The sequence below is a fragment of the Hyla sarda genome, chromosome 2, assembly GCF_029499605.1.
Source record: "Hyla sarda isolate aHylSar1 chromosome 2, aHylSar1.hap1, whole genome shotgun sequence".
Lineage (NCBI taxonomy): Eukaryota > Metazoa > Chordata > Amphibia > Anura > Hylidae > Hyla > Hyla sarda.
In genome coordinates, this window is record NC_079190.1 from 78,109,398 (window position 1) to 78,133,832 (window position 24,435).

Below are 24,435 nucleotides of genomic sequence, written 5' to 3' on the forward strand. Positions count from 1 at the left end.
CTTAGTTACAATTGTTTGATGTGCTTAATTCAATAAGCCATACTTTACTTTTATTAGTCATTCTCAGTTGTCTGTAATCTCAAAAAATTATGAGCAGCCATAAAACTTTGTGAATCACACACCCTTGTGAACAAAAGAAGCTTCTGTATGTGTCCACCATCAATGAGGAGCAGACTCACCTCTTGGTTTGCTGCTTTACTTTGTGGTAAAAATAAGGGGATTCAGATAATTCGTCAAAAGGAGACAATGTACCATTTCAATTGGCTTATTAGCACATGTAGAGTAGGCACTGACCTAAAAGGGTTGTCTGGTTTAGAAGATCCATTTTTTAAAGGCCCTATTAGGTAGTTCTAAAAACAGCGTCAAACTGGTCGTCATCAGGTTGTGTGTGGCATTACCACTCTGCTTCATTCACTTCAATGGAACAGAGAGAATACCACACAAACTGAGGACAAGAGTGGTGCTGTTTCTGGAAGGAAGCAGATACATTTTTCTAATCCTAAAGTAGATGCTACAGAAATCTATTAGACAGAGGAGAGTAGCTGCTAAGAGCATCTTCTGCCATGGATGCACAGCTCATAGGATTCAATAAGACATGTGTGACATTTTTTTGCTTCAGCAGGGGCACTTAATGGCAGCTGAACACTTTCTGCCCTAGATTTAGTTGTTCATTAATGGTGCTAACAACAGGATGCCCTAAGATCAATTTATCTTCAGAGGACCCTTTTACCAAAGAACACGAATTTTAGCATCTTCAAGACACTGGTGCATGAACACGGACCGTACAAAGTAGCCAAGATGATTTTTAATGTTTAATACAATTCTAGAGGGACACACACAAAAAAAAAAATATTTTAATGCATGAGCTTTCTGTTAAAGTAGTCGTCCACTAAAAAGTATTTCCAGTCCGTTGTGCCCGTGCTGCAAAAAAAAAAAAAACTTTAAAAACTCACCTTCCTCCGTTCCCCCGTAGCTCCGCTACAGCTGTGCGGCCCTGTGGTCTGGTCTTCTTCCATGTGCACGGACAGTCACACTGCGCTCAGTATATGATTGGCCGCAGCGATGTCCTGCCTTGGCAGGTGATAGGCTGAGTGCTCTGTGACGATCCGTGCACATGGAAGAAGACCGGACGACAGCACAGCTGTAGTGGAGCTACGAGGGAACAGAGGAAGGTGAGTTAAAGTTTCTTCCTTTTTTTGAAGGCCAGGCACAATGGACTGGAAATACTTTTCAGTAAACTTCAGTAGCTTAATGTGAATCTGTTAGCTCTATATGCTGCTAATAGCTGTAGCCACTGTTGGATAACTGTTAAGGTATAAAAACATCCTGTACCTTTCATGGAGCTGATGGTTGTTGTCAAACTTCTAAAATTACCTTTTCAGCAGCCAAGTGTCAGGGAGGCAGTGCTGAACTGCTTAAGTGCCAAAACCTGGCCCAGCTCAACCTCCTTGATATTTGGCTGAGAAATATAAAGTTTGAAAACCACCATCAGCTCCAGGAAAGGTAGTTTACTCTTATACCCTAACAGCTATCTTATGGTGCCTGCAGAAAATACAGCTGATAGATTCAATTAAAGGAAAACTGTCAGCAAGTTTACTCACACTAAACCCAATACATTGGGTTATAGTGTGGGTGAACAGGAGTCTGTAACATGCTCACTTACTTAGCAAAGTTTTGTATTGGCAGAGTTTGCATCCTCTAAAGTGCCTGCCATCCATTCCGGTTTTGCGCACAGCAGGCGGGTCCCCCGCTGGCAATCTTACTTTATGTTCCGGAGGCAGGTGCCCGAAGTCCGCCCCCCTTTGTTGCATATTTATTTTTTTCTTCTCCACATCCTAATGACATGGACTTATCCGCCCATCAAAGCGATGCGCTCTGTCTTCTGAAGACAGAGCATAGCGCTTAGGGGAGCGGATAAGTCCTCGTCATTGGGACGTGGAGAAGAAAAAAATTAATATGCAACAAGGGGGGCGGGCTTCAGGTGCCTGCCTCCAGAACATAAAGTAAGATTGCCAGCGGGGGACCCGCCTGCTGTGCGCAAAACCAGAATGGATGGCAGGCACTTTAGAGGATGCAAACTCTGCCAATACAAAACTTTGCTAAGTAAGTGAGCATGTTACAGACTCCTGTTCACCCACACTATAACCCAATGTATTGGGTTTAGTGTCGGTGAACTTGCTTAAAATTTTCCTTTAACGCACATTTCTGAAACCTGAACATTTTCTATAAGCTGTTAGCTGTATTATTTTTCCCTGGCTCAGAAGATGTAGCAAAATACTTCAATGTGAGTCTTCTGTACCAGCCTAAGGTTACAGCATAGTACTGTAAAATTAAACCATTATGTGACTTTGGTAGATTGCACAATAATTAGTTCTGCATGTCAAAAAGCAAGTCACTATACTTCACATTAACTTCTGGTTCCTTTTTTAAAGTATTCCCAAATACTTTTGCAGACATGGTGGTATGGAAGTTATTAGGCTTCAGGAATCTCCCATGGGTGCTGCAGCTCAGGAGGCAGAGGGCTGTAGTTGGCCTTTATGCACATATTCTAAAGCAGTGGCAATAATACGCATGTCCTTCTCAATACTCCTGGCCCAATTCTCCACATCACCAATCTCCTATACAAGCAAAATAGAAAGATCATTTCTCAGATGAGGTAAAAAAAAAAGTCTAAAAAAAAAACAATATAAATGTGGCACAGTAGTTATTTAAGTGCAATTATGCCAGAATTTAAGAGCATTGGGAAAAGTAAATCTCCCCACTGTTTTTACTACAGTTTTTGTTATATAGCAAAACTTCCGAAGACCACATTGCATTAAATAGTGGTTTTCTGTGGGGATAAAATCACAAACATTCTGGTCTGTGAAGGGGTGGTCTACTCAAAGAGGTGGTTTCATTGTACTTGCCTTAGTGAGTATGCTCAGTTTAGTAAAGGCTTCCAATAATCCAGGATGACCAAGAGTTTGTGGTGTAAATTATTTAAAAATCAGACCATTCTCCCTTTATCCATATACAGGGCTATTATGTGCTTACCTCTGCGAAAGTCTAGAGAAGGCTGTCTGTAGGATTTAGCAAAAACTTGTCTGGTAACAAAATACAGGAAATGAGTTTGTGGGAAGATAATGGTATGTTTGGGAATTACGTTTTTATTCAGTAAAGGCTCATGAGCTTTTTTTTCCCCTCACACTCCAGCTTTTACCAGTAAAATATGTGTTGTCTCCAAGCCCAAGTACGACATTTTCTTTGCAGAACTTTACACATTTTGTCTATACCTTTAAAAACCATATGCCGCTGAATGAAATAATTTCCTTTTATTGGTTTAAAGCCAGACTATTTAGCGATTAAACCTTGTGTTATATCTGTGATTGCTGTATTTGCTTAGGCTAGATTCACATTGTGCTCCGTTCCGGGTCTCTGTTTGGGTGGTATGTGCAGAAATGTTTTTCCTGCTTAGGAAAGTACAGGAATCTGAGCTTTCCTTTTCTTTTTTTTTACAGTATATGTTCTCGCATTGCGACCAATGGCCGACATTTGCCCCAGAATGGTAAAACCATAATAGAACACTGTGTGTACATAGCCTTAGACCATATTCACAAGGCCAAAAATGTGTGGAATGTGATGGAAAACACGGGCAGACATGACGCACATTTGAAAGTTCCGGCGGACACTTTCTCAGATGGCAATTCATTTCTGGGGTAAATAAGCAGAGAAGAGAAACTCACTTTTAATGCCTGGTTAAAGTTCTCCACCAGACCGATCCACTGTGTCGTCTGCTTTGCAAACTGTGCGGCCTGTGTCTGCAGCGTCTTCACTTCATGGTCCAACTTTCTTTGATTTACGTAAGCCTGGGCCACACTGCATTAGAAAGAAAAAATGGCAACAAGAATGACACATTTTCCAACATTGTGGAAAGACACCAGTACAATTGAATTCTATTAAAAGAAAAAAATTGTTCTGAAATGGAAATAGAATTCACTGTTGCATCGTGTGTTGTAAACTCTACAAATGTTATGGCTCGAAGGAGACTACAGTAAGTCTTCTGTGAAAGAACACTCCAGGATTCATCAGTGGTGAAGCAGAGCCATCTGGTGGCCACATTATCTTATAAGCCATTGTTTGCCCTCCAGGGTGATTGCAGCTGTTGCAAAACTACAACTCCCAGCATGCTCGTACAGCCTTTGGCTCTCCTGCATGCTGGGAGTTCTAGTTTTGCAACAGCTGCAGGCACACTGCTTGAGAAACCCTGTTTTAGGCTACAAGTCGCAAATCGCAATAGCTGTAGCAGTTTTTGGTGCATATTGCACAAGCACTCCAAACATATTTACAATAGTTAATCTGTCCCATCATTTCTTATACTACGATCCTCAGCTGTTGCAGGAGCCACATGACAATCACTGACAAGATAATATACATTTGTTTGGCGGTCAACCAACAGCCGCTTACCAGAGTAGATTGTGTGAACTCACACACAACAATGGAGAGAGAGTGGAATTATCAGTAGATCGTCTGCAGCCTTCCTAGAGAAATCTCACCAAGTAGGTGTCTGGGAATGAAGGAATGATATCGGTGGTGGACGAACAGAGGTATCGGAATCACAAGCGTAAAGAACAGGTCTGTTTGTTCAGCAGAGATGCAACGCGTTTCGTTGCGCATGCTCAGCGAAACGTGTTTTATCTCTGCTGAACATACAGACCTGGTTTTTATGCTTGTGATTCCGATACCTCCATTCGTCCACCACCGATATAATTCCTGAATTCCCAGTCACCTACTTGGTGAGATTTCTCTAGGAAGGCTGCGGATGATCTACTTGTAGCAAACAAATGTATATTATCTAGTCAGTGATTGTCATGTGGCTCCTGCCACTGGAAAACATCAACATTAGCTGATGAATACTACAGCGGAAATTATTTTCTTTTTGGAACACAGTGTTCTCTGCCAACATCATGGGCACAGTGCTCTCTGCTGACATCTCTGTCCATTTTAGGAACTGTCCAGAACAGCATATGTTTGCAGTGGGGATTTCCTTTTACACTGGCAGTTCCTAAAATGGACAGAGATGTCAGCAGAGAGCACTGTGCTCATGATGTCAGCAGACAGCTGTGTTTCAAACAGAAAAGAATTTCCACTGTAGTATTCAGCAGCTAATAAGTACAGGAAGGATTAAGATTTTTTAATAGAAGTAATTTACAAATCTTTTTAACTTTCTGGCACCAGTTGATTAAAAAAAAAAAAAATTGTTTTTCACCGGAGTACCCCTTATAACAGATTTGTAAATTACTTCTATTAAAAAATCTTAATCCTTCCAGTACTTATCAGCTGCTGTTAGGATCCAAAGGAAGTTCTTTTCTTTTTGAATTTCCATTCTGTCTGACCACAGTGCTCTCTGCTGACACCTCTGTCCATTTTAGGAACTGTCCAGAGTAGGAGCAAATCCGTATAGCAAACCTATCCTGCTCTGGACAGTTTCTAAAATTAACAGTGGTGTAAGCAGAGAGTACTGTGGTCAGATAGAAAGGAAATTCAAAAAGAAAAGCTTCCTGTGGATCATAATAACAGCTGATAAGTACTGGAAGGATTAAGATTTTTTAATAGAAGTAATTTACAAATCTGTTTAGATTTCTGGCACCAGTTGATTTAAAAAAATAAATAAATAAAATAAAAAGTTTTCCAGTGGAGTACTCCTTTAAATGCTGGTACAGGAAGAGAATATCTTGAAGTAGTGATCTCTTACAGATCTTGCCCACCAAGAGCAGTGCATATACACATTGCCAGTTATCTTGCAATATTTTTTATTTATTTAACCTTTTAAGGACGCCGGGCATATGCCCTGCATCCCGAGTCCTTAAGGACGTGGGGCGTATGCATACGCCCGTGGGAATTCCGGTCCCCGCCGCTAGCCGGTTGGGGACCGGATCGGGATGCCTGCTGAAATCATTCAGCAGGCATCCCCATGTCGGCGATCGCAGAAAATCGCTTGTCAATTCAGACATGCGATTTTCTGCTATTCCGGGCTGATCGGGTCTCTGGTGACCCAATCTCCTCCTATCCCCTGCCATTGGTCAGAACTGATTCTGACCAATGGCAGGGCAGGACAGTGAGTTGCCATGGCAACCCCCCATTCTGCCCACCCCTGGATGTCAAGGGGAATGTGGGGAGAAGATGGAGGCCGATACCTGGAGGAGAAGATGCCTGGGGACCCCCGATCGTCGCTGGAGACTGCTGGATCCTGGCTCAGGTAGGGAAACTACGGTGGGGGAGGGGGGGGGGGTCAATGAAAGTGAAAGTAAAGTGATCTTTACTGTGGCAACCACTAGGAAGGCCAAACTGCAACTCCCAGCATGCCCAGACAGCCAAAGGGTGTCTGGGCATGCTGGGAGTTGTAGTTTTGCAACATCTGGAGGGTCACAGTTTGGAGACCACTGTTACAGTGGTGCCCAAACAGTAGCCCTCCAGATGTTGCCAAACTACAACTCTCAGCATGCCTAGACTGCCCAGGGAGTTGTAGTTCTGTAACATCTGTCTCTTCAGATTTTGCAATTTTCATGAAATTTTTGAAAATTGCTGCTCTACTTTGAAGCCCTCAAATTTTTTCGAAAAACAAAAATATGTCCATCTTATGATGCCAACATAAAGTGGACATATTGTATTTGTGAATAAAAAAAATTATTTATTTGGAATATCAATTTTCCTTACAAGTAGAGAGCTTCAAAGTTAGAAAAACTTTTGGGATTTTTCACCAAAAAAGGATGCAAGTAACGCCGAAAATTTACCACCAAAATAAAGGAGAATATGTCACGAAAAAACAATCTCCGAATCAGAATATTCGGTAAAAGCGTTTTCGAGTTATTAGCGACGGTAGTCAGAATTGCGAAAAAGGGCTCAGTCCTTAAGGTGAAAAAGGGCTGCGTCCGTAAGGGGTTAAATATCACAATATAAAGTTACAATAATTTCACTGACCACAATTCAATAAATCGTCTTGCTGTACTCTTAGTGAACTCCTACTCCTCCCAAAAGTTTTCTAGACCTATCAAAATTTGGGTTAAAAGAGAAATAAGGCTATGTTCACACAGCGGAGCATCAGCTGAACATGTCGGCACTATCACTTGGAAATGGCAGTGCATTTCCATGCAGACATTGCAGAAAGAATAGACGCGTCTATTCTTTCTGCAGACTCCAGAATAAGGATTTCCGCAGCTGAAACATCTGCTGGGGCAGTTCTGTGTGCACAGTGCAGCAGAATCCCATTAAAATCAATTGGACTCTGCTGCTTTGAATTCTCTGAGCGAAATTCTTATGTGGAATACCGTACGGAAATTACATCATGTGAAATACCCTAAGTGTTCTGCAGTGCACTAAGCTGGTGTAGACAATTTAGCTTAATTTACTATTAGACATTATTAGAATTAGTTCACAGAAGTCTGGACATCGAGTATGGCTGAAGGACGTCCTAAATCTGGAGCACCACTCCCTTAAGTGCTGATAAATTGTCTGAGTAAATGGCCAAAATACACCATTAAAACGAATTCTTAGGATTTAGTACTAACAGGAAGAGCCATTAATGACACCACAGTGACCCACCCATGCCATGTGAACAGGCGTTTTAACAGTGAGCAAATAATACAATACATTGAAGTACTGCAATCCTCGCGATACGCGATGTCTATTCATCAAGTAAATGTTTAGTGTTTTCCTTTATTGTGTGTTATTTGGTACTATTTTGCCTCTCCGGCACTCTACATTATGCATCCACTGATCCTTGCTACTATACTTTCAAAGGATAACGGCACTCAGATAGCACCATTGTTTTCTGTTCATTATTTCTCTATGTACGATGAGTAGTGTCGGACAGATCCCACTGATGTACAGTCATGGTGTAAATGTTGGCACCCATGAAATTTTTCAAGAAAATCAAGTATTTCTCACAGAAAAGGATTGCAGTAACACATGTTTTGCTATACACATGTTTATTCCCTTTGTGTGTATTGGAACTAAACCAAAAAAGGGAGGAAAAAAAACAAATTGGACATAATGTCACACCAAACTCCAAAAATGGGCTGGACAAAATTATTGGCACCCTTTCAGATTTGTGGAAAAATAAGATTGTTTCAAGCATGTGATGCTCCTTTAAACTCACCTGGGGCAAGTAACAGGTGTGGGAAATATAAAAATCACACCTGAAAGCAGATAAAAAGGAGAGAAGTTCACTTTGCATTGTGTGTCTGTGTGTGCCACACTAAGCATGGACAACAGAAAAGGAGAAGAGAACTGTCTGGGGACTTGAGAACCAAAATTGTGGGGGGAAAAAAAAAATCAACAATCTATAGGTTACAAGTCCATCTCCAGAGATCTAGATTTGCCTTTGTCCACAGTGCGCAACATTATCAAGAAGTTTGCAACCCATGGCACTGTAGATAATCACCCTGTGCATGGACGGAAGAGAAAATATGATGAAAGGTGACAACGTAGGATAGTCGAGATGGTGGATAAGCAGCCCCAAATAAGTTACAAAGATATTCAAGCTGCCCTGCAGGCTCAGGGAGCATCAGTGTCAGCGCGAACTGTCGACATTTAAATGAAACGCTATGGCAGGAGACCCAGGGGACCCCCACTGCAGGCGCCAGACTACATTTTGTCAAAATGAACTTGAGTAAGCTAAAATCCTTCTGGGAAAACGTCTTGTGGACAGATGAGACCAAGATAGAGCTTTTTGGTAAAGCACATAATTCTACTGTTTACCGAAAACGGAATGAGGCCTACAAAAAAAAAAGAACACAGTACCTACAGTGAAATATGGTGGAGGTTCAATGATGTTTTGGGGTTGTTTTGCTGCCTCTGGCACTGGTTTCCTTGAATGTGTGCAAGGTATCATGACATCTGAGGATTACCAACGGATTTTGGGTCGCACTGTACAGCCCAGTGTCAGAAAGCTGGGTTTGCGTCGGAGATCTTGGGTCTTCCAGAAGGACAACGACTCCAAACATACGTCAAAAATCACCCAGAAATGGATGGCAACAAAGCGCTGGAGAGTTCTGAAGTGGCCAACAATGAGTCCAGATCGAAATCCCATTGAACACCTGTGGGGAGATCTTAAAATTGATGTTGGGAAAAGGCGCCTTCCAATAAGAGAGACCTGGAGCAGTTTGCCAAGGAGGAGTGATCCAGCATTCCGGCTGAGAGGTGTAAGAAGCTTATTGATGGTTATAGGAAGTGACTGATTTCAGTAATTTTTTCCAAAGGGTGTGCAGCCAAATATTAAGTTGAGTGTGCCAATAATTTTGTCAAGCCCATTTTTGGAGTTTGGTGTGACATTATGTCCAATTTGCTTTTTTTCCTCCCTTTTTTGGTTTAGTTCCAATACACACAAAGGGAATAAACATGTGTAAAGCAAAACATGTTACTGCAATCCTTTTCTGTGAGAAATACTTCATTTCATAGAAAAATTTCATGGGTGCCAACATTTACCGCCATGACTGTATGATGGGATCAGTCAAATTGTGTTATAATGTTTATTATTTTGACAGGAAGAACAGTGTTGCACGCTGTGCTATTTTTTATTTTTGGTGCCCCAGCTGTCAGTGAGGTGTGGCTGGGGAGGCAGTCATGACATATGCTGATTTACAAGACTACTCCTATTTCTGGTTTAGCAATATTCCTGACTCCTCCTGTGCTAATTTCTATGCTATATGAATTCAGGAGACACAATAAATTCAGATACATTTTAACCCCTTAAGGCTAAGTCTCCACTTGGTTTTTTGCCCTGCGTTTTTAGGGATTAAAAAAAACGCCTGACAAATCGCCATTGCAAGTGACGTCATCATGTGTTTTTTTCTTGCGTTTTTCTGGCGTTTTTTTCATTTGTGTGGAAATTGCACCTTGGCGTTTTTTTTTTTGGTACCCAAAATTTCTTGGGTAAAAAAAAAAAAAAGGATGCAGCAGTGATGGAATTTTATTTAACGCAATGTATATATTTTATAACCCAATTTTTATTATTTTTTAATAAAGGGTGTTTCATTTTTTTTTAAATACATTTTTAACATTTTTTATGTAGCACTACTACTCCCAGCATGGAACAGACTGTTCCATGCTGGGAGTGATAGTACCTGTACTATAGACATATCGCCCCGGGTGTCAGTCCTGACACCCGATGCGATCGTCCATAATATAGCAGAGAAGCGAGCGGGTCTATACATCGCTCGCCTCTCCGCACTATACTCCGGCCACGGATGTCAACAGAAATTCATATTTCCCACCCAGAGCTGTGATTGGCCGGATGGTTACAGCCAATCACAGCTCTGAGGAAAATATGAATGAGTGAGTGGCCGGCCTGGAGTATAGTGCAGCGATGTATAGAGCCGCTCCATCTCTGCTATAGACAGGACGATCACAGAGGGTGTCAGTAGTGACATCCACTGTGATGTGTCCTTAAGCAGGCACTACTACTCCCAACATGGAGCACACTCTGCTCCATGCTGGGAGCTGTAGTACCTGTATTAATAGATCGCAGCAAGTGTAACTTCTGACACCCGCTGCGATCTGTCTATTAATGCAGGTACTACAGCTCCCAGCATGAGGCAGAGTGTACTCCATGTTGGGAGTAGTATTACCTGCAGTTATGGAAAGATCACTGCGGGTATCACTCCTGACACCCGCTGTGATCCTCCTGTATAATGTATGGATGCAGCGGCCGCTCTCCTATGGTCCCCTGCACGGCCGTATATATACACACACGTTTCTATTTCTCACAGAGAGCTGTGATTGGCTGGAACCATCTGGCCAATCACAGCTCTGTGGGAAATATGAATAAGTGTAAATATATGTCAGTGCAGGGGACCATAGAAGAGCGACCGGACGCATCTATACATTATACAGAAAGATCGCAGCGGGCGATCTGTCTATTAGTACAGGTAGTACTACTCCCATCATGGAACAGTGTGTTCCATGCTGGGAGTAGTAGTACTAAATAAAAAAAAATAAAAAAATAAAGCAAAAAAGTGAAACACACACACACACAATACATTTGTATAATTGTTGGCTACATTTTTATTTCCCCGCACACATAAATTGATCCCTATTTAAAAAGTAATAGTTTTTTTTTTCAATAATATACATTTCCTTAGATACAATTTTTAAAGGTACCCTACGAAATTTTATTAAAAATAGCTATCTACATCACTTTTTTGGATCGCTAAAGTCCAAAAAAAGATTAAAAACCGCCTGCAAAAACGCCAAAGTTAAAATCCACATAGCGTTTTTCTTGGCGTTTTCTCACTCCCATAGACTTCTATTGGAGCAAAATGCCACGATTTTGACAAAAAATGCCGGTTTGAGGGAACTACAGCGTTTTTTTCAAAACGTCAAAGAGCGGAAAAAAACACAGAAAAAGGGAAAAACGCCAAAAGGATTAAAAAAACGTCAAAGTGAAAAATAGTAAAGTGGAATTCCAAATTTGCGATTTCTCATCAACTTACAGCTAACATCTGGCCGCAGCGTTTTTTGACCAAAAAAACGCCATGCGGCAGAATTGGCGTATTTCTTTGCGTTTTGCAAAAAATAAAAAATAAAACAAGTGGAGACTTAGCCTAAGGACTTAAAAACTATTTTCGTTTTTGCACTCTTTTTTTCTCACCTTCTAAAAATCATAACGTGTTCAATTTTGCACCTACAGATCCACATAAGGGATAACTTATAGAAAAAAAACAACAACGCCATTTTGCTAATTTTTAGGGGTTCTATGTAGTACACTTTTCGGTAAAAATCACACCTTATCTTTATTCTGTAGGTCCATACGGTTACAGGGACATGTAGGATTTATTTTACTACTTAAAGAAAAAAAAAATTATAACTACATGTATCAAAATTAGTATGTTTAGAATTGTCATCTTGAGGGCTTATTTTTTGCACCGTGGTCTGTAGTTTTTATCGGTATCATTTTTGTTTTGATGGCACAATTTGATCACTTTTTAATTAACCCCTTAAGGACTCAGCGTTTTTCCATTTTCATTTTTTCCTCATCACCTTCTAAAAATCATAACCCTTTCAATTTTGCACATAAAATTCCATATGATGGCTTATTTTTTGTGCCACCAATTCTACTTTGCAGTGACATTAGTCATTTTACCCACGGCGAAACGGAAAAAAAATTCATTGTGCGACAAAATTGAAGAAAAAATTTCATTTTGTAACTTTTGGGGCTTCCGTATTCTGTAGGTCCATACGGTTAAAATGATACCCTACTTATATAGGTTTGATTTTGTCGTACTTCTGAAAAAAATCATAACTACATGCAGGAAAATGTATACGTTTAAAATTGTCATCTTCTGACCCCTATAACTTTATTTTTCCACGTACGGGCCGGTATGAGGGCTTTTTTGCGCCGTGTTCTGAAGTTTTTATCGGTACCATTTTTGCATTGATTGGACTTTTTGATCGCTTTATATTCATTTTTTTTTTATGATATAAAAAGTGACCAAAAATACGATACCAGTTTTTTTGTTTTTTTTTTATGGGAAAAGGGGGGCGATTAAAACTTATTAGGGAAGGGGTTAAATGACCTTTATTAACTTATTTTTTTCACTCATTTTTTTTTTGCAGTGTTATAGCTCCCATAGGGACCTATAACACTGCACACACTGATCTTTTTCACTGATCCCTGCAAAGCCATAGCTTTGCATGGATCAGCATTCTAGGGGCTCGATTGCTCAAGCCTGTAGCTCAGGCTTTATTTTCTAATATACTTTGTAAAGAAGTATATTAGAAAAACTATTGTTTTGCCAAGATGTTTAACACATAAAAAGTGTTTATATCTGACAGTGCCTATTTAATGTGTTAATGATCAGGTGTACCCTCCATAAGGCCTGGTCTAGGGAACAGCATGCCACAAGGCAAAACGTGATATTTACATTGTCTATTATAATATCCCTGCAAGTATTCACTCACCCCACATTAAGATGATCTACTAAAACCTCGGTCAGGGTTGTAGCTGCAGCGATCGCCTCCTTTCTTCTCTTCTCTGTTAAAAAGAAATGGCATTCCTTACTTAGTACTTCAGCACTGACACCGGTATCAGAGTGTTCTGTGTATTGTTATATCCAAATGAATAGGTTCAGTGGGAAAAGATTTTTAAAGCCTGAATATTCAAATACTAAACGCACCCAAAATCCTGCCGGCCAAATGTCAACGCTGTCAATAACCTTTAACAGAGTCTGTCAGTAGACTTATGCTGACAGGGGTGTAGCTAAAGTCTCACGGCCTGTTAATGGTCTGTCCATGAAACACAAGCAACCAAAGACATTGTTAGGCTAGGATTCCACTAAGGTTTTTTCCCACCAGCAATAATGCCAGGAAAAAATGCCACAGCTTTTTCCTGCATTTTGCCATATTTTTCTGGTGTGTGGAAACAGCCAAATTTGTCCCCTGTGGCAGTTTTCTCACTGCCTTCAGGTACCACTCTGTGGGTTGGATGCTGTGCGCCCGGTCCAGAGTGTAAGGAGATGAGGAGTGATGTACAGCATCACTACTCACCTCCCCCGGCCATATAGTATACAGGTGTGCATAGTGTTCCCGTATATACTATACAGGAGCCGGTCACTATACTGACAGGACTCCCTGCTCCTATAGCCCCTTTAGATAGCTGTATAGTCTGTATACCGGCCATAGATAGCTGTATACAGAAGAGGAGATCCCCTTACCTCCCTCGCTCCCTGTCGGGTCCGTGTAGCTCCGCCCCTAGTGATGATGTCATTAGGGACGGAGCAACATATGGGAGGCAGAGTGGCAAGTATGAGGCTCTGTTCACATTGTATGTTTTGTATAATGTGAACAGACCCTTCTGCCAGTGTCTTCCCAGACAGGGAGGCTCCAGCTGTTGCTAAACAACAACTCCCAGCATGCCCAGACAGCCAAAGGCTGTCTGGGCATGCTGGGAGTTTTAGTTCTGCAACAATTGGAGGCTCTCTGTTTGGGAGGACATTGCATTTTGGACGTTCTCCGCTTGGACGTTTCTTTTTTCTTGTTTCAGATCAGTGTTTGCAGAGGATTGCGGCGGATTCAATGTATTACAGCGATGAACTAGATTTTTATTCTTTTAATAAAATGGCTAACGAGGGCTGTGGGGGAGTGTTTTTTAAAATAAAATTTTTCCAATGTGTCTTTTTTTTTTATTGAGTTTTCAGGCTTAGTAATGGTAGCCGTCTTATTGACAGAATCCATTACTAAGCCAAGGCTTATAGTTAGCCCCCAAAACAGCTAGCGCTAACCCCCAATTATAACCCCAGTACCCACCGCCACATGGGTGCCGAGAAGAGCCGGTCCTGGGCCTAGGCGGTAACAGGCTGGCATTATTTAGGCTGGGAGGGTCCAGTATCAATGTTCCTCTCCCACCCTGGTAATGTAAGGATGTTGCTTTTTTTAATTAATTTATTTATTTTTTAAATTTATGGGGGAAAAAAATGCATAGGGTTTCCCGTATTTTTATTCTCAGCCAGATACCAACCAAGCAGCGACAGCCTGAGGTTACCAGGGTGGGCTAGGATCATTGTTACTGAGCCTCCCCAGCCTAAATAATGCCAGCCTGTTATCGCCTAGGCCCAGGAGTGCAAATTTTTGACGCTCCGGACCTGTTGGTACAGGCTCTTCCCAGCACCCCTGTAGCGGTGGTACCAGGGTACTAATTGGGGGTTAGCGCTAGATGTTTTTGGGGGTAACACAAAGCCCTGGCTTAGTAATGGATTCCGTCAATAAAACAGCTTCCACTACCAAGCCTGAAAATTCAATTTAAAAAAGCACAATACATTGGAAACATTTTATTTTAAAAAACACTCCCGCACAGCCCTCGTTAGCCATTCATTTTATAAAAAAAATAAAAAATAAAATCGAGTTCTTCGTTGTAATCCACCGAATCCGCCGCAATACTCTGCATACACGCATCTGAAAAGAGAAGAAAAAAGAAATAAAAAAATGGGGAGAGCGCCCAAAAGGCAATGTCTTCCCAAACAGAGAGCCTCTAATTGTTGTAAAACTACAACTCACAGCATGCCAAGACAGCCTTTGACTGTCTGGGTATGCTATGAGTTGTAGTTTAGCAACAGCTGAAGTCTTCCTGTCTGGGAAGACACTGGCAGAAGGGTCTGTTCACAGTTTACAAAATGTACAATGTAAACAGAGCCTTATACTTACCACTCTGCCTCCCACCTGTAGCTCCGCCCCTAATGGCATCATAACTAGGGGGCGGAGCTACACAGACCCGACAGAGCATATATATATATATATATATATATATATATATATATATATATATGTATATAGTGTATACCACCCAAAGGGTTAACCTACACTGTCCAGCAGTGTAAGTTAACTCTTTCTTGCTGGGCTAGCACACAGCTCAGCAAAGGGTTAAAGGGGTTTCCGGTGCTTAGACATCTTATCCCCTATCCTTTGGATAGGGGATAAGATGCCTGATCGCGGGAGTCCCGATGCTGGGGACCCCCGTGATCTTGCACGTGGCACCCCGATTGTAATCAGTCCCCGTAGCATGTTCGCTCCGGGTCTGATTACCGGCGACCACAGGGCCGACGGCGTGTGACGTCACACCTCCTACAGCTATCACGCCCCCTCCCATAGGCTTGCATTGATGTCACACGGGGGCGGAGGCATGAAATCACACGCCGTCGGCCCTGTGGTCGCCGTTAATCAGACCCGGAGCGAACACGTGGGGTGCCGCATGCAAGATCACGGGGGTCCGCAGCGGCGGGACTCCCGCGATCAGGCATCCTATCCCCTATCCTTTGGATAGGGGATAAGATGTCTAAGCACCAGAGAACCCCTTTAACCCTTTGCTGAGCTGTGTGCTAGCCCAGCAAGAAAGAGTTAACTTACACTGCTGGACAGTGTAGGATAACCCTTTGGGTGGTATACACTATATACAGCTATCTATAGATAGCTGTATACAGAAGAGGAGATCCCCCTTACCTCCCTCGCTCTGTCGGGTCTGTGTAGCTAAGATGTCTAAGCACCGGAGAACCCCTTTAAGTGAGCCAGCAATGTGTATACTGTATACACATTGCCGGCTCACTGTAAGTTCTTAAAAAAAATAAAAAATAAAGTTAAAAACACACACTTTATTAAACACATTATTAAAATACATTACTAAAAAAAGAGAGTTCAACAACATTTATTAAAAATGCCAGCATTCAAAAGGGACCAAAACATCAGCCAGGAAGCATAGGAACTGATAAGTGGTCTGTGGTCACCACCTGGAAAATCCACTCCTTTATTGGGGGGGTCTTGCTAATTGCCTATAATTTCCACCTGTTGTCTGTTTTATTTGCACAACAGCATGTGAAATTGATTGTCAGTGTTGCTTCCTGAGTGGACAGTGTGATTTCACAGAAGTGTCATTGACTTGGAGTTACATTGTGTTGTTTAAGTGTTCCCTTTATTTTTTTGAGCAGTTTACTTTACATCCTGATCCCATAGAGATAGCAGCAGTATACAAATGTCAGGGAGGGGACTGCGAGTGTAATTCACTGTAAGTCAGCTGACCTAGAACTGACTTCCTTTTGACACATTAAGCACGGTTTCAAAGGGTAATAGTTGTGATCACATGACCAAATTAGAGTAAGGGAAATCAACTGGAATAAAACAAATGGTGCTGTACAACTAGTGATGCGGAGTGCTTCTTCAATGTTGCAGACAATGTAAATTTTTCCTCTTTTTATTCTAGGAATTCTTTGGGAGGAAAACGCCAAGATTTTCCTCAAAAAAATGCCAAAGTCTGAACAAGAGGTCGTTTTTGAGAAACTGCCAGGGAGCCAAAAATACCGTATATACTCGAGTATAAGCAGAGGCCCCTAATTTCACCCCAAAAACCCAGGAAAAGTTATTGCGTCGACTATAAGCCTAGGGTGAGAAATACATCATCCCCCGTCATCATCCAGACCCCCGTCATCATCCCCCCCTTCATCATCACCGCCTGTCATCATCCCCTTCATCATCACCGCCTGTCATCATCCCCCCCTGTCATCATCACTGCCTGTCATCATCCCACAACCCCCCCCTTCATCATCACTGCCTGTCATCATCCCCCCCCTTCATCATCACAGCCTGTCATCATCCCACCCCCCCCTTCATCATCACAGCCTGTCATCATCATCCCCCCTTCATCATCACAGCCTGTCATCATCATCCCCTTATCATCCCCTCCCTTTAATCATCCCCTTGTCATTATCACACCCCTCTTCATCGTCCCCTTGTCATTATCCCACACCCCCTCATCATCCCCTTGTCATCATCCCACACCCCCCCTTCATTATCCCCTTGTCATCATCCCACACCCCCTCATCATTCCCTTGTCATCATCCCACACCCCCCCTTCATTATCCCCTTGTCTTCATCCCACACCCCCCCTTCATCATCCCCTTGTCATCATACCTCCCCCCACCCCTTCATCATCACCGCTTGTCAATGTCTAATACAGTGGTCTTCAACCTGCGGACCTCCAGATGTTTCAAAATTACAACTCCCAGCAAGCCCGGGCCGCCATCGGCTGTCCGGGCTTGCTGGGAGTTGTAGTTTTGAAACATCTGGAGGTCCGCAGGTTGAAGACCACTGCGGCCTTCGACATCATCCAGCCCCCTCTCACCCCCTTTAGTTCTGTACCCCCCTCGGCGGGACGATAGGGTGAGCTGGTCCGGGCCATCTGTGCTGCAGGGACCGTCCGGTGCGGAGGCATAGTCGTTCCGGGCTGTCCATCTTCACCGGGGGGGCCCTCTTCTCCGTGCTTCGCGCCCGGAATAAAGATGTTGGCCCGGACCAGCGCACCATAATGTCCCGCCGTGCGGAGGTGAGTACAGAACTAAAGGGGGTGAGGGGGGCTGGATGATGTCGAAGGCCGCAGTGGTCTTCAACCTGCGAACCTCCAGAGGTTTCAAAACTACAACTCCCAGCAAGCCCGGACAGCCGATGGCTGATGTCCAACATGTGCTCAAATCGGATTCAGGGGACCATGCGGGCCAGTCCATAGCATCAATGTCTTCCTCTTGCAGGAACTGCTGACACACTCCAGCCACATGAGGTCTAGCACTGTCTTGCATTAGGAGGAACCCAGGGCCAACCGCACCAGCATATTGTCTCACAGGGGGTCTGAGGATCTCATCTCGGTACCTAATGGCAGTCAGGCTACCTCTGGCAAGCACATGGAGGGCTGTGTGGCCCCCCCAAAGAAATGCCACCCCATACCATTACTGACCCACCGCCAAACCGGTCAAGCTGGAGGATGATGCAGGCAGCAGAACGTTCTCCGCGGCGTCTCCAGACTCTGTCAGGTGTGTCACATGTGCTCAGTGTGAACCTGATTTCATCTGTGAAGAGCACAGGGCGCCAGTGGTGAATTTGCCAATCTTTGTATTCTCTGTCAAATGCCAAACATCCTGCACGGTGTTGGGCTGTAAGCACAACCACCACCTGTGGACATTGGGCCCTCATACCACCCTCATGGAGTCTGCATGTGTCCACTCAAATGGTCAGAAACACATTTGTGGCCTGCTGGAGGTCATTTAGCAGGGCTCTGACAGTGCTCCTCCTTGCACAAAGGCAGAGGTAGTGGTCCTGCTGCTGGATTGTTTCCCTCCTACAGCCTCCTCCACGTCTCCTGATGCACTGGCCTGTCTCCTGGTAGCACCTCCATGCTCTGGACACTACGCTGACAGACACAGCAAATCTTCTTGCCATAGCTCGCATTGATGTGCCATTCTGGAGGAGCTGCACTACCCGAGCCACTTGTGTGGGTTGTAGACTCCGTCTCATGCTACCACTAGAGTGAAAGCACTGCCAGCATTCAAAAGTGACCAAAACATCAGCCAGGAAGCATAGGAACTGATAAGTGGTCTGTGGTCACCACCTGCAGAACCACTCCTTTATTGGGGGGTGTCTTGCTAATTGCCTATAATTTCCACCTGTTGTCTGTTCCATTTGCACAACAGCATGTGAAATTGATTGTCAATCAGTGTTGCTTCCTGAGTGGACAGTGGGATTTCACAGAAGTGTTATTGACTTGGAGTTACATTGTGTTGTTTAAGTGTTCCCTTTATTTTTTTTGAGCAGTGTACTTTACATCCTGATCCCATAGAGATAGCAGCAGTATACAAATGTCAGGGAGGGGACTGCGAGTGTAATTCACTAAGTCAGCTGACCTAGAACTGACTTCCTTTTGACACATTAAGCACGGTTTCAAAGGGTAATAGTTGTGATCACATGACCAAATTAGAGTAAGGGAAATCAACTGGAATAAAACAAATGGTGCTGTACAACTAGTGATGCGGAGTGCTTCTTCAATGTTGCAGACAATGTAAATTTTTCCTCTTTTTATTCTAGGAGCCATAACTAAGTTTTCGACCTGCAAGGCCATAGGAAGCTTGTTTTTTTGCAGGGCCAACTGTACATAGTAATGACATCACTTTTCCACATTATCTATGGCAAATCAAAATAAAGTCCACTTTATAGAATTTAAAAAATAAATAAAAAAAAAAAATTATGACAAGTTATCTTTATTCTGTAGGTCAATAGATTACCATAATACCCAATTTATAGGTTTTGTTTTAGTTACCCCTTTGGAACGTCGGGTGTAAGGCCATGTTCACACGGCAGAATTTCAGTGCCGGATTCCGCATTGGAGTCTGGCACGGAGATTCCGCTGCAGCAGAGTCCCAATGAATTTAAAGGGAGTCTGCTACACTGTGCACGCGGCAGCATTTCAGATGTTTCCGGCATGGTATTTCCATTTTCCACATCCACACAAAGAATGAAAGCGTTCATTCGTGCAGAGTCCGCACGGAATGCATAGCCATAATTCCTGTGTGGTCCTAGCGCCAGTGCCCGCAGTATGCAGAATGTCCGCACGTAGATTCTCCGTGCGGACATTCCGTTACGTGAACACAGCCTAAATGTAGGTCCTCGTCCCACTCCTGCCGTATTATGCGCGAGCTTCATACCTGGTAGGTCCTGGATGCTATCAGCACCCAGGACCCATGGCTAATGCTGGGGCTATGTCCTGCATTCATCTATTACATGAGCAGAGTTGATCATGCTGTCTAAAACTGGGAAAATCTATTATCGGTTAGATAAGGGAGTGGATCAGGGTCCTGATCAGCTTAGAGGACGGGCAGAGGTCTCTTACCTTCATCTGTCTGGTTGATCGGTTCTCCAACACTGCAGGCAACCTAAGCAGCCTCTACTAATGGAGTGCCAATAACACTGATCAATGATGTGCTTATTCAGTGCATGCAGTCAAAAGACTGCATGTAATAGTCCCCTACGAGGACTAAAAAAATTGCAAATAAAATGTTCAAAAAATTTTAATAAATGTGAATAAGCCCATACCCTTATAAATGTTCGAATCACCCTTTTTTACAATTAAAATAATTTAAACAAACTTGTGGTATTGCTGCAAGTGTTAATGTCTGAACTATCAAAATATAACATTAGTGAAACCACACGGTCAATGGTGTAAACTGGTATAAAATGTATAACATCAAATAAAGCAAAAATGGTACCAATAAAAAGATCCCAGCGCAAAATCCCAGAACAACAAGAATGCAGTAAAAATGTGTGAAACACGCAGTAAGAATTCAAGATGCAAACACAGCCTAGAGATTTAAAGGGATACTCCAGTGGATAGGGGATAAGATGCCTGATCGCGGGAGTCCCGCCGCTGGGGACCCCCGTGATCTTGCACGCGGCACCCCGTTTGTAATCAGTCCCCGGAGTGTGTTCGCTCCAGGTCTGATTACCGGCAACCACAGAGCCGACGGCGTGTGATGTCACGCCTCCGCATGACGTCACGCTCCGCCCCTCAATGCAAGCCTATGGGAGGGGCGTGACAGCTATCACGCCCCCTCCCGTAGGCTTGCATTGAGGAGCAGAGCGTGAGGTCACACGGGGGCGCAGACGTGACGTCACACGCCGTCGGCTCTGTAGTCGCCGGTAATCAGACCCGGAGCGAACACGCTCCGGGGACTGATTACAAACGGGGTGCCGCGTGCAAGATCCCAGGGGTCCCCAGCGGCGGGACTCCCACGATCAGGCATCTTATCTCCTATCCCTTAGATAGGGGATAAGATGTCTAAGCACCAGAGTACCCCTTTAAACACTTCAATTGTGATTATGGGTCAAATCCCTTTCGCCTCATAGCAATATTTCTTTAAGGAAAGATAGGTAATGTTTATATTTAAAAAAAAAAAAAATGATGAGTTTGCATTTAGGGTGAGGTCACACATGCCATGTTTTGCTGTGTATTTGTTGCTGCATATTTTCCTACCCAAAAAGGCAATAGGTAGCAAAATTTGCTGCATGTTAGGCTACCAATCGACTTCAATGTGAAGGAATCTACCGAAATTTGTGCAAAGAATACATTACTCCTGATAATTTGTGCTCCTCCCATGCCACGCTATTTTAAAGGAAAACTGTCACCGTTCACCCACACTAAACCCAATACACTGGGTTATAGTGCGGGTGAACAGGAGACCGATGCGGGGTCCCCGACTCATATACATACCAGCAGTCTGGTGCCCGGTCCCTCTGAACATTGCCTTCCCGGCAGCTGGATCTGAATATTCATGGACGATGGTCACGTGAGCGCTCAGTAGGCATGAGCAGCGACCATGAATATTCAAATCCAGCTGTTGCACCCTCCTCCAGCGCGCAATTCAGCACAGATAGAAGAGGATCTTCAGAGGGACCGGGCGCTGGACTGCTGGTATGTATAGTAGTCAGGGACTCCGCATCGGTCTCCTGTTCACCCGCACTATAACCCCGGTGTATTGGGTTTAGTGCAGGCGACCTTTTTCCTTTAACAGATTCTGCGCCAACGCAGATGTGAACCTAGCCTTACCTTTAGTAGGTGCACACGGTCGCTGGTCAAACTGCCCTTGGACGAGTGAATGTGAACTCAGGCCCTGATGGATCATTGACTTTAACAGGGTGAGGCTGGGTTCACACTACGTTTTGTCCCATACGGGAGCGCATACGGCAGGGGGGAGCTAAAAGCTCGCGCTCCCGTATGTAACCGTATGCGCTCCCGTATGCCATTCACTTCAATGAGCCGACCGGAGTGAAACGTTCGGTCCGGTCGGCTCATTTTTGCGCCGTATGCGCTTTTACAACCGGACCTAAAACCGTGGTCAACCACGGTTTTAGGTCCGGTTGTAAAAGCGCATACGGCGCAAAAATGAGCCGACCGGACCGAACGTTTCACTCCGGTCGGCTCATTGAAGTGAATGGCATACGGGAGCGCATACGGTTACATACGGGAGCGCGAGCTTTTAGCTCCCTCCTGCCGTATGCGCTCCCGTATGGGACAAAACGTAGTGTGAACCCACCCTCAGGCTGGGTTCACACTACGTTTTTGCCATACTGTTTTCAATCCGTTTTTCTAAAGAAAACCATATGGCAAAAAAAAAAAAAAAAAAAAGGGATGGAACAGTATGGAAAAAAGTAAACCGTATGCGTTTTTAAACAATATACTGTTTTTAAAAGTGCATACAGTTCCGTCAGTTTTTATAGAAAAAAAAAACCCATACGTTTTTGAAAATGTTGTCCATTTTTAATGGGAGGGGTCTTGGGTGGGGACTTTAGGATTCAAATGCGCATGTGCAAAGTAAAAATGCATATGTTTTTCCCGTATGGAACCGTATACATGTGCGTTTCCCATTGACGCCCATGTTAAAAAAAACGTATGTGGTTGCAGTACGGTTTTTAAACTGGAGTCAAAACCGTGGTTGACCACGATTTTGTCTCCGGTTTTAAAACCGTACAGTAACCGCATACGTTTTTTTAACATGGACGTCAATGGGAAACGCACATGTATACGGTTCCATACGGGAGAAACGTATACGTTTTTACTTTGCACATGCGCATTTGAATCCTAAAGTCCCCACCCAAGACCCCTCCCATTAAAAATGGACAAAATTTTCAAAAACAAATGTTTTTTTTTTTTTCTATAAAAACTGACGGAACTGTATGCACTTTTAAAAACAGTATATTGTTTAAAAACGCATACGGTTTACTTTTTTCCATACTGTTCCATCATTTTTTTGCCATACGGTTTTCTTTAGAAAAACGGATTGAAAACAGTATGGCAAAAATGTAGTGTGAACCCAGCCTCAGTCGGGAATCCGGTATTTAGGACATGCACTGTTTTTATCTACGCTTCTGACGGACCGAGCTCTTTTTAGCGGACACAACGGCCGTGTGAACAACCCCTAGGAGAGTCTCAGATTCTACAATTTGCCCCCCCCCCAAAAAAAAATTTGGATTTAAAGTGGCTGATCTCCAGTATGGTGGGTGTAATGGATGCATCACATCCAGCCCCCAACACTCACATATCCAGAGAGGTGTCAAACCTTCTACAGTGGAGCAGTTACCCATAGATACCATTTACCATCATTTTTTTTTTTTTTAAGAATCTGCCAGGTTGCTATGGGCAACTGCACAAGCTGTGATAAATCTCCCCCGTTGTGGTGTTGCGCCGCCCGCTGTATACACTGTATCCTACATAGCAGAGCTCAGTCAGTACGGGGCGGACTTCTGTACACAGCGCCGCCTCCTATCCGCCCTGCACTGCATTACTATGGAGGCTCCGGGGACGGGGGAGGGCGCCATCTCTCACCTTGCAGCTCCTTCCTCTCATTCTGCTTGGCCTGATGCTCCTTGAGCAACCGGGAGAGCATGGCGGAAGAGAGACTCGTGTCTCCGTGTGTGGGCGGAAGAGAGACTAATGTCTCCGGGTGTGGGCGGAAGAGAGACTAGTGTCTCCGGGTGTGGGCGGAAGTGACCGGAGATCCCGTGACTGGGGGATTCTCTATGAGAGGTTGCTCAACAGGGGCTCTGCCCTAATAATATAGTGTAAAGACACAGAAACGCCTCTGCTATCACTGCGCCATGTTCACACCTGACAGCTTTCCAGAAGACGCTTGATAAAATAATGCATAGTTTACCTTAGCCCCGCCTCCAAACACGGGACACGTCCATGACGTCCGCCAGAGTGTATTGTCACACATAAAACAGTGTTCCCTAACAAGTGTGCCTCCAGCTGTTGCAAAGCTACAACTCCCAGCATGCCCGGACAGCCAACGGCTGTCCGGGCATTCTGGGAGTTGTAGTTTTGCAACAGTTTTAGGCACACTGGTTGAAAAATACTGACGAATAATGTAATGAATAATTTTTATTAGTTTTCAGGCTGGGCATGCTGGGAGTTGTAGTTTTGCAACAGTTGTAGGCACCCTGGTTGGGAAATACTGTTATATAATGTAAGGAATAATTTTTATTATTTTTTTCAGGCTGTCCGGGCATGCTGGGAGTTGTAGTTTTGCAACAGTTGTAGGCACCCTGGTTGGGAAATACTGACATATAATGTAAGGAATAATTTGTATTATTTTTTCAGTA

General features: G+C 43.6%; 1 protein-coding gene across 1 annotated transcript; it reads right to left on the minus strand.

Moving 5' to 3' along the window:
- Window positions 1–2,136: 2,136 nt before the first annotated feature.
- BLOC1S1 (biogenesis of lysosomal organelles complex 1 subunit 1) lies at window positions 2,137–23,811 on the minus strand. Its single transcript, XM_056562180.1, has 4 exons — window positions 23,660–23,811; window positions 12,937–13,009; window positions 3,723–3,855; window positions 2,137–2,618 (listed from the first exon to the last, which is right to left on the minus strand). Exons 1-4 carry the CDS (start codon window positions 23,718–23,720, stop codon window positions 2,508–2,510), a joined length of 378 nt encoding a protein of 125 aa, XP_056418155.1. The 5' UTR covers window positions 23,721–23,811; the 3' UTR covers window positions 2,137–2,507.
- Between the last annotated feature and the right edge of the window lie 624 nt (window positions 23,812–24,435).

Coding starts and splice junctions, on each gene's coding strand:
- BLOC1S1 (XM_056562180.1), bottom strand. CDS start 23,720: ATGCTCTCCCGGTTGCTCAAGGAGCATCAGGCCAAGCAGAATGAGAGG. Junction 13,010..23,659: donor TGAGAGGAAGGAGCTGCAAG/GTGAGAGATGGC, acceptor TCTTTTTAACAG/AGAAGAGAAGAAAGGAGGCG. Junction 3,856..12,936: donor GTAGATCATCTTAATGTGGG/GTGAGTGAATAC, acceptor TTTCTAATGCAG/TGTGGCCCAGGCTTACGTAA.